Consider the following 10,957-nt stretch of genomic DNA (forward strand, 5'->3'; position numbering starts at 1 on the left):
AAGTTTTTTTATTTTATGCTTTTTCTGATGCTTTTCATTCATACGAAAGAAAAACACAAAGCCATTTAAGTTTCAAATTCTAGATTTACAAATGTACTGAAAATAAAATTGAATAGCTTTCGTTAAAATAAAATTTTTTAACTTGCATAACATTTTTACTTTTTATCACTAAAAATTAAAATAAAAAATATGTATTGCATATTTAATATTTTGTTAAGACATTGAATATATAAACAGAAATAGATGTGTGTATATTTATAATATATTTTAAATACATAATTCACAACATGGCTTATTGGCGGATTATCCACTGCTTACAGTATAAGAGCAAAATTATCAGAGAATTTTTTTAAAAATTTCCTGAGTCTCAACAAAATTCCATGAAAATTCCTTGATTTTTCCAGATTAAAAAAAATTCTCTGAAAATTCCAGGTTTTCCATGTTTTTTCAGAGAGTAGACACCCTATTTCACGTAAAAAAAAAAAAAATGCCATTTGGCTTGTCGGCTCGAACCACCAAAGTAACGATCGCGAAGAGAAGATAGTTTCACAGACGCGATGATCGTTTTGTGTGCTTTGGAAGCGTACGCGTTTATGTACAGCTATAACAGACGGGATCCAAGTTTCGGCTTGTCGTCGAATCTTGTCGCAAGTCTCCGAAGCTTCCCGCCGACCTCGGGAAGTTTCGGGACAAACTGACTAGGTAACTCGGGGCCGGATGCCAATCTCGATATTGCGTTCTTGTTATCTTCTCGCGCGATGTGTCGATTGAGAGAAAAAAAAAAAAAAAAGAATATTTCTTTATTCCGTCGATAACACATATTTTCTTGGTCGCAGCATTTTATCCGATGCATAATGCATTTGCCTCGCTTTTGCGCGAACGGAGAATTTGCGCAAAGTTGTTTAAAAATCTATCTACGCGGCATTTGTACGTTTCTACAACATTATTTTTGCAAGCGGTCAGTCACGAGGAGTTACAACCACGTCTCGCTAATACGAAATTGCTCGCAACTTCGAAGCATCAACGCGCTAAACCAGACTCTCAGCTGAGAATTCTCTAAAATCTTTGAGGCTCTTCCAAGACTCTGCGAGATTACATGACGCTTTCAAACTACGAGGGCTTTTACGGTGCTTAATTTACGAAGAAGACGTCCCGCCGTCTTTTTGAATATTGAAAAGTGCAGTAATCCCTCTCTATCCGTCTTTCCGTTTATCTATCTTCGCGCCGACATTTATCTAGTCTGTTACTGACTTGATTCACTTTACAATTTTAAACGGTCGAGACAAGTCTTTTAAGATTTAACCTTCATCTTTACTCGTTTTTAATATGTCAGACTTTAAGCAGTATTCCGAGAAATCGTGTTAATTGTTAATAAGCGTATGTAAAAAATTGTTATATAATTTGAACTAATACAGGGTGTGTATCCAAAACTTGTAAAAAAATTCCTTGAAGAATTTTAAGATGAAACTTATTAAAATAAGTTTCTTTTTTGTGTGCGTATTCTAACGCTTTTCACTCATACAAAGGAAAAATAGACCATTTAAATTTTAAATATGAAATTTAAAAATGTACTAAAAAGAACTGAATGACTTTTGTAAGATAAGTATTTTTCATTTACATAATATTTTCATTTTCTATCATTAATTGTAAGAATATATTTGAAACATATAATTCACAATTATTGGCCAATCAGTTCGCCGATGCTTGCAATATAAGAACAAAATAATCAAAGAGAGAATTTTTGAAAAAATTTCCTGAATTCATCAGTTATCAGTTCTCGTTAGACTAGCAATTATTTAAAAAGTGCTTGTTTAAGCTATGTAATTAATTTATATAAGAGACAGCTAAAGTATTCTTTAGTTAATTCTAAAATTACACGGTTATATTATATAAAATATTATATCGATTGTATTACATTAATAATCTACGAAATAAAGAAATTTCAAAGCATACGACTTCCGTAAGCAAATCACTCTCATCGCTAAAATTTTCCACATCTTCCTTGCTTCCATTTCGTAACAGTATTATTACATGAACGGTGCAATGCGCGCAATGTACTTTGATCTAATTGGTATTCGCTTCACGTATACGCAACCAATTAACGACAAATTCTCGATAGATTCCAAGTTCGTGAGGGTGTGCGTTATCCAAGTGGTTGATGAACCCCTACTTGCGTTTTCGACGGAACAGAGAGAGAGAGAAAGAAAGAGAGAGAGAGAGAGACACAAAAGCGATCGAATTAAAAATTTTTGTGGTAACGGTTCGTGAGAGAACTCATTACCAATATTAAATTTATCCGTGATTATTAAAATTAAACAAGATTGCATATCAAATGAAAAGAAAAGTCAACATTAGTGATTAATATCCTTTGAATATGAAACGCTTACTGAGGAAAATTACATAGAACTCAATTTTCTTCACAGAAGCTCTGCATCTCTTTCATGAAACAAGTTTACCGATATCACGAATCTTTGACGTCACGAAACGAGTCGCGCAAAGAAGCGCGATCGCTCTACGCATCGGGTGTATCGAAATGAAAAATTTGCCGTAGTTACCGTAACGCGAATCGAGTTACAAGGCGTGGCGTACTTGTAAAGACGTACTTGTAAGAGTTGGGATTGAGCCTGGTCACGGTGCAGTAATGATGCAGCGCACAGACTCCGTTGAGAGGACCGCCGCAGCCCCAGATTTGCTCCACCTCGCGCGGCAGCGTGACCGTGTTGGCCCCGTAATACCTGCAGGACAGAGAGAACATACAAATACACACATACACATGCGCGTGATGCGTCGTACAAACATACCGCGAGGCGTTGCGCGAGGAAAGATAATGTATACATGTATACCGCGAGACAGAGCTTGTGCATTAGGTCGACTGGTCGCAAAACTATCCAGGACTGTCATTAGCATCGTAATGGTGCGCGTCAGTCTTGAAAAGGATAGGACGGTTATCACAATGTCGCACGGATAGGGCCCGAATATTATCGCGAGAGTAACGTGTACGCCGGGAATTAAAATATTAATCTCGCGTCGATATCACGCGCCACTGTATTAGCGTAGGGAACACCCGCCGGAAAGGTTTTTCTACCGCGGCCGGAAATTAAACGAAATTACTATCTAACAGTAATAATATAAGCGATCGCGCAAGACACACAAACACGCCTGGTTGATTCAAGATCGCGATTAGCAAAGCGATATGAATAATACTTTTAGACAAGCGTTATCCGTTTTTATTGGATTTTATTAATAATCCGGAGAGAAAGAAAAGAAGTGTCAGCGACACATGAAACACGTGACTTAAGGATGTACTGGCTATACAATCCCAGACAAAGGTTATTTCAATTTGAAATTGATGAAAAACTATGCTTTTGTAGATTAAGATATGTACCATATGTACTCGTATCGTGTAAAGGATTTAAATAATGTCAGTTAATATGATTTTGGCACTACAAATGAATATATTTGTACACTGAAAAAAAAAAAATTGTTAATTTGACTAAAAAAACTTTTGGACGTGAAGTTCACCTGAAACCAACTGTAAGAAACGAAAAAACGTTGAGTATATTAAAAATATTTAATTTATTTTAATATTGTCATTTTCGGAATTTTGCATTTTTTTTCATTAATAACTTGATAACAAGTTAGTGAATCGATATCAACTTTTTTTAGAAAATTGTTCAGTATTTTATTTACTCACAAAATTTCAGAATATTGGCAATAGTGCAGGGTGTCTATTTCCTGGAAAAACCTAGAAAACCAGGAATTCTCAGGGATTTTGTTTTTACCTTGAAGAATCAAGGAATTCTCATGGAATTTTATTCGTACACAGGGAATTTTTTCAAAAATTCTCTCTGATCATTTTGTTCTTATATTGCAAGCATCGGCGATCTGATTGGCCAATGATTGTGAATTATATGTTTCAAATATATTATAAATATATATTTTTCTCTCTTTGATTATATGTTCATTGTCATAGTAAAAAATACTGAGTACACATTTTTTTATTGTAATTCTTAATTAATGATAAAAAATAAAAATATTATGCAAATAAAAAATGTTTATCTTACAAAAATCATTCATTTCTTTTCAGTACATTTTTAAATTTAATATTTAAAATTTAGGTGGTTTATTTTTCCTTTATATGCGTGAAAAGCATTAGAATACGCACACAAAGAAAAACTTATTTAAAAAAAATTCCATCTAAAAATTCTCTAATTTTATCTGGAATTTTGAACAAACTACCTGAAAAATCAGGGAATTTTTTTACAAGCTTTGGATAGACACTCTATGATGCTTCCTTATAATCTCGTTTATATAAGTGGAAATATGCTGCTACTCCATAAGAACTTATGCAAAATTAAAAATTGGATAACTCGTGAACCGGTTAGGGAATCGTCTTCAGGTTTTACACACATGTCCAGATAATAAATAGAAACAATCTATTAAATTTTCAGGATATTGTCAATGTCAGAATGTTAGCACCAGTGCATCCTTAAGGCATAATCGGGACCAGTAATCAGGAATGTGGGATATATAATATCGGTTTTAAAAATACGTTACGCGAGCCCAGATCAAAGTCAAATCAATCCGTCTCATCGCGCGCCACGTACCTAACGAAAGCGTTATCGTTGGATTGCGTAAATCGATCCGCCAGATCGTGAAGAGTGATGGCCGATATCTCCTGCAGGTCATAATATTCGAGCAACGAGTACTCGCTCATCCAGTTTGCTTTGCCATTTGAATTTGCCTCGGGCAGATTAAGATAGTACTGCGTGTAATCCAGAATCTGCGCCGCATATAACACAGACACACACATATATATGTATATTATACATATATAAACTTTATTCTACATTTCTGCATCCCTTTGAAATCGACACGTCTCGCAAATAGACCGTTACAGAAACGGCGGAGATATTATTATCGAGAATGTATCATATATGTACGCGCGTCTTTCCTACCGCCACGTACCTGTCCGGTGTTAGTTTCAAACTTGTACAATCGCAAGCCCGGGTTGTTGGGCCCTCCGACGGCGCTCGGAGTTACACTGGGAGCCATCATTATCCAGGATACGGGCTGACCTGTACAGTATCGTTTTGCAGAATAATTAATCGCGCTGTGAATATTAATAACATTTGAGATCAAAACGACAGCTGATAAAGCGATAGCAATGCGCAGGATGCGAGAATCAACGATAAAAAATTGAAATAATTGATGGATTAAATCACATTTATTTGACTCGGAAATAAAATAATCGCATTTTCTGAAAAAACTTTTCTGTCTATAAATTCTTTTGGAAAGTTTTTTTTTTTTTTTTTTTTTTTTTTACAGTTTTTATTTTCACGCGCAAAATATTCTTCTTGTCAAAATCTAAATATTCAGCTTTATTTTAATTGGTATTTTTTAAGATGCAGATCTTTTTAAAAGAATCTTAATGTCAATAAAAATTGCATATTTTTGTTGGGGAAACGATCTTATTTGGAAACTGGTACGTTTATTTTAGATGTAGATTTTTATTCCATATTTTACCCATGTCGTTGTAAATTACGCGGAACGTGTCCGAATGCCAATGGCCAAAGAACTGTCCTCGGATGATGTCCGAATAGAGTCGCACTATCTGAAGATACTTGATGTTATGCCTCTCGTGAAGGGTCGCGGCGCCGATTTCATGGTCGTCCACTCCCGGCGGCGTGTGGCCGACTATGTACACCTGACCGTTACAGAGTAGAATAGGGAATGAGCATCGGACATGGATATTTGGAAAATCTACATAGTTAGCTCCACGTTCCGCCATCAATTCTGCTTTAATATCCATTCGTGTGAACTCGACGTTTCTTCCGATACTATTGATATTTTCCGCCTCGTGTACATTAACCTCTGATACCGCTATTCCTTGACACGGAGATACTTTTCGATTCAATATATACGTATAAAACCTTTTTTCTCACATAAATATAGCATAAAATTGGAAGATCTCTTTTGTAAATTATAAATCTATCAAGATTTTTGTGGTGAGATTCAATAAAGAAATACTCTTGTACAATTCCAAGTTTTTATCGCGCCGATTGAATCATAAATACTTATAAAATATTTTTGCATCCTGTTACATTTTAATGTGTTTATTATTATTACATTGAAAAAATACACTAAATCCAAATAAAATTTTTTTATAAAAACAATTTAATAAAATCTTACATACACTAAATTCAAATAAAATTATTTTTATGCTTTTATTTGCAAATAAAAAAAAAGAATTTATTTTTTATTCTTATTATACTAAAATACTATCATTGAAAAAACATTTTTTAATTTTTGGCTGCTTGTTTCAAAAACACAGATTTTTTTATTTTAATAAATAATTTTTTATCTTCAATTTTTTGACACGTGATTAATATTTCACGCGCAAAATATTCTTCTTGTCAAAATCTAAATATTCAGCTTTATTTTAATTGGTATTTTTTAAGATGCAGATCTTTTTAAAAGAATCTTAATGTCAATAAAAATTGCATATTTTTGTTGGGGAAACGATCTTATTTGGAAACTGGTACGTTTATTTTAGATGTAGATTTTTATTCCATATTTTACCCATGTCGTTGTAAATTACGCGGAACGTGTCCGAATGCCAATGGCCAAAGAACTGTCCTCGGATGATGTCCGAATAGAGTCGCACTATCTGAAGATACTTGATGTTATGCCTCTCGTGAAGGGTCGCGGCGCCGATTTCATGGTCGTCCACTCCCGGCGGCGTGTGGCCGACTATGTACACCTGACCGTTACAGAGTAGAATAGGGAATGAGCATCGGACATGGATATTTGGAAAATCTACATAGTTAGCTCCACGTTCCGCCATCAATTCTGCTTTAATATCCATTCGTGTGAACTCGACGTTTCTTCCGATACTATTGATATTTTCCGCCTCGTGTACATTAACCTCTGATACCGCTATTCCTTGACACGGAGATACTTTTCGATTCAATATATACGTATAAAACCTTTTTTCTCACATAAATATAGCATAAAATTGGAAGATCTCTTTTGTAAATTATAAATCTATCAAGATTTTTGTGGTGAGATTCAATAAAGAAATACTTTTGTACAATTCCAAGTTTTTATCGCGCCGATTGAATCATAAATACTTATAAAATATTTTTGCATCCTGTTACATTTTAATGTGTTTATTATTATTACATTGAAAAAATACACTAAATCCAAATAAAATTTTTTTATAAAAACAATTTAATAAAATCTTACATACACTAAATTCAAATAAAATTATTTTTATGCTTTTATTTGCAAATAAAAAAAAAGAATTTATTTTTTATTCTTATTATACTAAAATACTATCATTGAAAAAACATTTTTTAATTTTTGGCTGCTTGTTTCAAAAACACAGATTTTTTTATTTTAATAAATAATTTTTTATCTTCAAATAAAAATTCTTTTATATTAAAATTTTAAATAATTGATTTTAAAATTTATAATTTTTATTACATGTAAATAATAATTTATTTAATATAATATAACATTCTTGGAAACAAAGTATATATTTATTTAAGTAAAAAACTCAATATTAACAAAATGTATTTATTTGCTTAAAGAAAATTTAATTTTTAATGTAATAATATCCGATTTCAAAATGCATACTTTGACCAAAGTATGAAAAACGTCTATTAAACTAGCGTCTTGTCATGTAACAATGCTACCAAGAATCTCAAAATCCCATTTATCTAAATTTTCTTGAACAGATACTGTCGCCTCGCCTGTTCCAAATGGCGATGCATTCAAATCCATTAAAGTACAAGTATCTTTCTCTATTACAAGTTATTGATATTGGTATCTGAAGATAGTTGAAATGTTGTTTCAGAGAAACCATCTTTCTGTTTCATATTTTTATAGTCGAGGAATGCAGACTAGGTTTGCACTGCTCTGACCATAAAACTAAATCAGTTTGATCAATATTTCTGAGTAAAGGAAGATATTTCGCAGACGGTTAATAATCCTATTTCCAACTTACGACTAAAATCTATATATAATTGTTATACAGTGTGTAATTTTGTTTGTTATCTTGTGTTGCGTGCAAGTCATTTTTTATTGTAAAAATATAAAAATGGGAAACAAATATATTATACACACTTAAGTATTAAGTGCATACATTATATTTGTATAATATATTAAGTACTTGAGTATAAATTCTGAAATTATAGTTTCATTAATAAACTTGTATCATCTCAAAAACTCAGCAATGTCAATATTATAAATTCACGACAGACAGCAAAAAACAATATAATTTATATAGAGACCGCGACGAGGGAAAGCATATCGGGAATCTGATGTTAAATATCGGCGGATCTCGTCCGATGGCCGCAGCCAAAGAGCGGAAGCATTCTCATTCAACAGCGACCCTTAGTTATGTCGCGTGACTGCTCTCCGATTAAACAGACGCTTCGAAGTGAATCACGTACGAGGCTACGCAATGTGTCTCTCGGGACGTAGGAAGTCTCGTTAGCGTCGGCAAACCGGCCAGTTGAGGATGGTTGCACATACATACATACGTACATTGCACGTTCGATCATGGTATCCGTCGCGACGACGAAGGTTGGACACGAAGGACCAGATATCTAATCGGACACGTACGCGAAATTAGTCCCACCGGTTCGAAACGCAAATTGATGTTGGTGTCGAAAGGAGAACTTTGATTGTATCAGCCTCGAAAAATGATCGGAAAATATGCTAGCTAACAATTGTTTTGATCAATAAATTCCTATAATAACTATATCTGTATCCTTTTCTTATTTTGTAATTATTATAGACAGATCTGTCTAATGTAAACTATCTTAGATGTTCAATGAAGCCAACGCTATAAAAATAGGTAAAAATGTCAATTGTATTGATGATTGAAGAAACTATTAATATGACAAACATGAACTGACATGTATCTGTGTGATCGATATTGGCTCGAAGTAAGTCAACCACTCCCACAGGACCGTAGGACATTTCAAGCGCGAGATAGTGGATGTGTGGATAAAACAAAACTCGTTAAGTGGATAACGGTGGAAAGGAAAATGGAGAGAGAAAAAGAGAGATACGTTTTTCATTTTCGCGAAAGGTAGATCCTTTCTCGTTGAATCGTGCCATGGGGAGAGAAGGCCGTCTCCTCCAAAATGATGGTCGAAACTTGTGCGGTTGAACGTGAGAATGACGCGTCCGGAATTATATGTGACGGGATGTCGCGCGAGTAAACACAAAAACGCTCTCTCTCTCTCTCTCTCTCTCCCTTGTTCGCGGAAGGGAAAAGGAGGTCGCGCTCTCTCCGCGAACAATCAAACTGCCGGCGCCGCGACGAGATTGAAAAATATCGCGCGAAAAGCGCGAGCAGACGTTCGATTTTAAATTGCCGCCGAGGACCTTTCGCCGAAGGTCCGGGAGAGAATCACAGGCTGCCATTCAACGGAGGCGCGAACGAATTGGGCACAATGGCTCGCTGATTGGTCAGTTTTGCCGCTGACGCTCTTAAACGGCTCGTAATTTGTAATCGCATTATCCAGCCTGACGTTCAAAAACGATCGATCGATCCGTCTCCTCCTCTTCGGGCAACCAAACGCTCGTCCCAAGCGCGTTTTCTACCGGAATGCGAGGCTCGAGAAGCCCGCTCGGACCGTTTGCGAAGCAGCAGCGAACCAGCCGGATTATATCTGTCCACGGAAAATCGGATTTCTATCTCTCGGACCTCGACCTCTCCTCCCTTTCGCGTCGGTGTCTCTCTGTGCGCTCTTTTTATCCGGGCACATAAGGACGTACAAGATTTTCCGAGAATTCTTCCGGAAATCCCTGGAGAGAGCGTGTCCGCGAAGCGATCGAGCGAGTATCGAGATAGAGGAGAAGGGGAAAAAGAGAGAGAGAGAGAGAGATAGGAGAAGAAGAATTATTGCCGGGTTATCAGAGTCGCGGGACCAACGAGCCGTGCTCGCTATATTTTCCGATTGTTATTACCCTACTGGTCATTTCATCGCTTTGAAGAGTACCTATCGTGCGACGGCTATTTTGCTTCCACGCTCGTTGAATCGCACTAAGAGCTCTTTGAGTGAGAGATGAAGAGAGAAAAAGAGAGAGGGAAAAAGAAAGATATATGGAGAAAGAGAGGGAAGCTTTAGGAGTCTCCTGAGAGCTAGTAGAATATCGCGCATGGTTATTGGGCAGAAAATACAGCTGTTTTATCGGAACTGGTCACATGATGCGTTATTGTGATCGTCCTCCTATTCTCGTCGATCTTATTCTCCTTAAAACTTTACAGCTTCTTGAAACTTGTCGAATGTGAACAAGAGATAATTGCATAATCAAGGGTCGGCGCTTTAAAAATAACGCAGATTTTTTTTTTAATACGGATAGGTGTTGATGGGAATAATAATATAGTCAAATCTCCTTATTCGCGGGAGATAACCTCCGCCAAAATGCCACGAATATGGGGAACGCGAATATGGGACGATAAAATGTATAAAAGTATAGAGGATGCGTTCCAAGAAAATTAAAAATTAAGAGAAATGTTATGTGTTAAAAAAGTTGGTTTTATTTTAAATTAACGATCAAACACATAACTAATATTTAATATGATTGCATAATATTTTCTGAGATCCATATTAAAATAGCAATAAATTACTTAAATATTATTAGACACTTGATAAGAAATTGGTTTAGAAAACTTGATAATTTTTTCTTTTTTTGTGGCACAGGCTCCTGAACTCAAGTTTATATTCGGCCATTGTTTCTTTTATCTTTCTTTTAAAAATCAGACCTCTCTCCATTGAGGGATCAATCTTCATGAAGAATTCACAAAGATCATTTGAAAGTCTTATTCCTTCACTTAAATGTTTTAAGTTCAGTTTTTGTATATGTATAGTAGAATCATGATAGAATTAAAATTTTGACCGCGAATACGAAATTTTTTGGTCGCGAATAAAAAGAG

At 35.1% G+C, this 10,957-nt stretch overlaps 1 protein-coding gene across 1 annotated transcript in view; it reads right to left on the minus strand.

Moving 5' to 3' along the window:
• LOC115240060 (acid sphingomyelinase-like phosphodiesterase 3a) overlaps nucleotides 1–10,957 on the minus strand; it is a 76,103-nt gene that overhangs the window by 2,757 nt on the left and 62,389 nt on the right. Inside the window, exons 7-10 of the mRNA XM_029815026.1 lie at nucleotides 6,583–6,763; nucleotides 4,969–5,078; nucleotides 4,608–4,783; nucleotides 2,604–2,735 (exon numbers count right to left, since the gene is read on the minus strand). Of these exons, the coding sequence (XP_029670886.1) occupies nucleotides 2,604–2,735; nucleotides 4,608–4,783; nucleotides 4,969–5,078; nucleotides 6,583–6,763 (599 nt within the window). The remainder of the gene's footprint in view (nucleotides 1–2,603; nucleotides 2,736–4,607; nucleotides 4,784–4,968; nucleotides 5,079–6,582; nucleotides 6,764–10,957) is intronic.

Source organism: Formica exsecta, unplaced genomic scaffold (genome assembly GCF_003651465.1).
Source record: "Formica exsecta isolate Colony F162 unplaced genomic scaffold, ASM365146v1 scaffold400, whole genome shotgun sequence".
Classification (NCBI taxonomy): Eukaryota; Metazoa; Arthropoda; class Insecta; order Hymenoptera; family Formicidae; genus Formica; species Formica exsecta.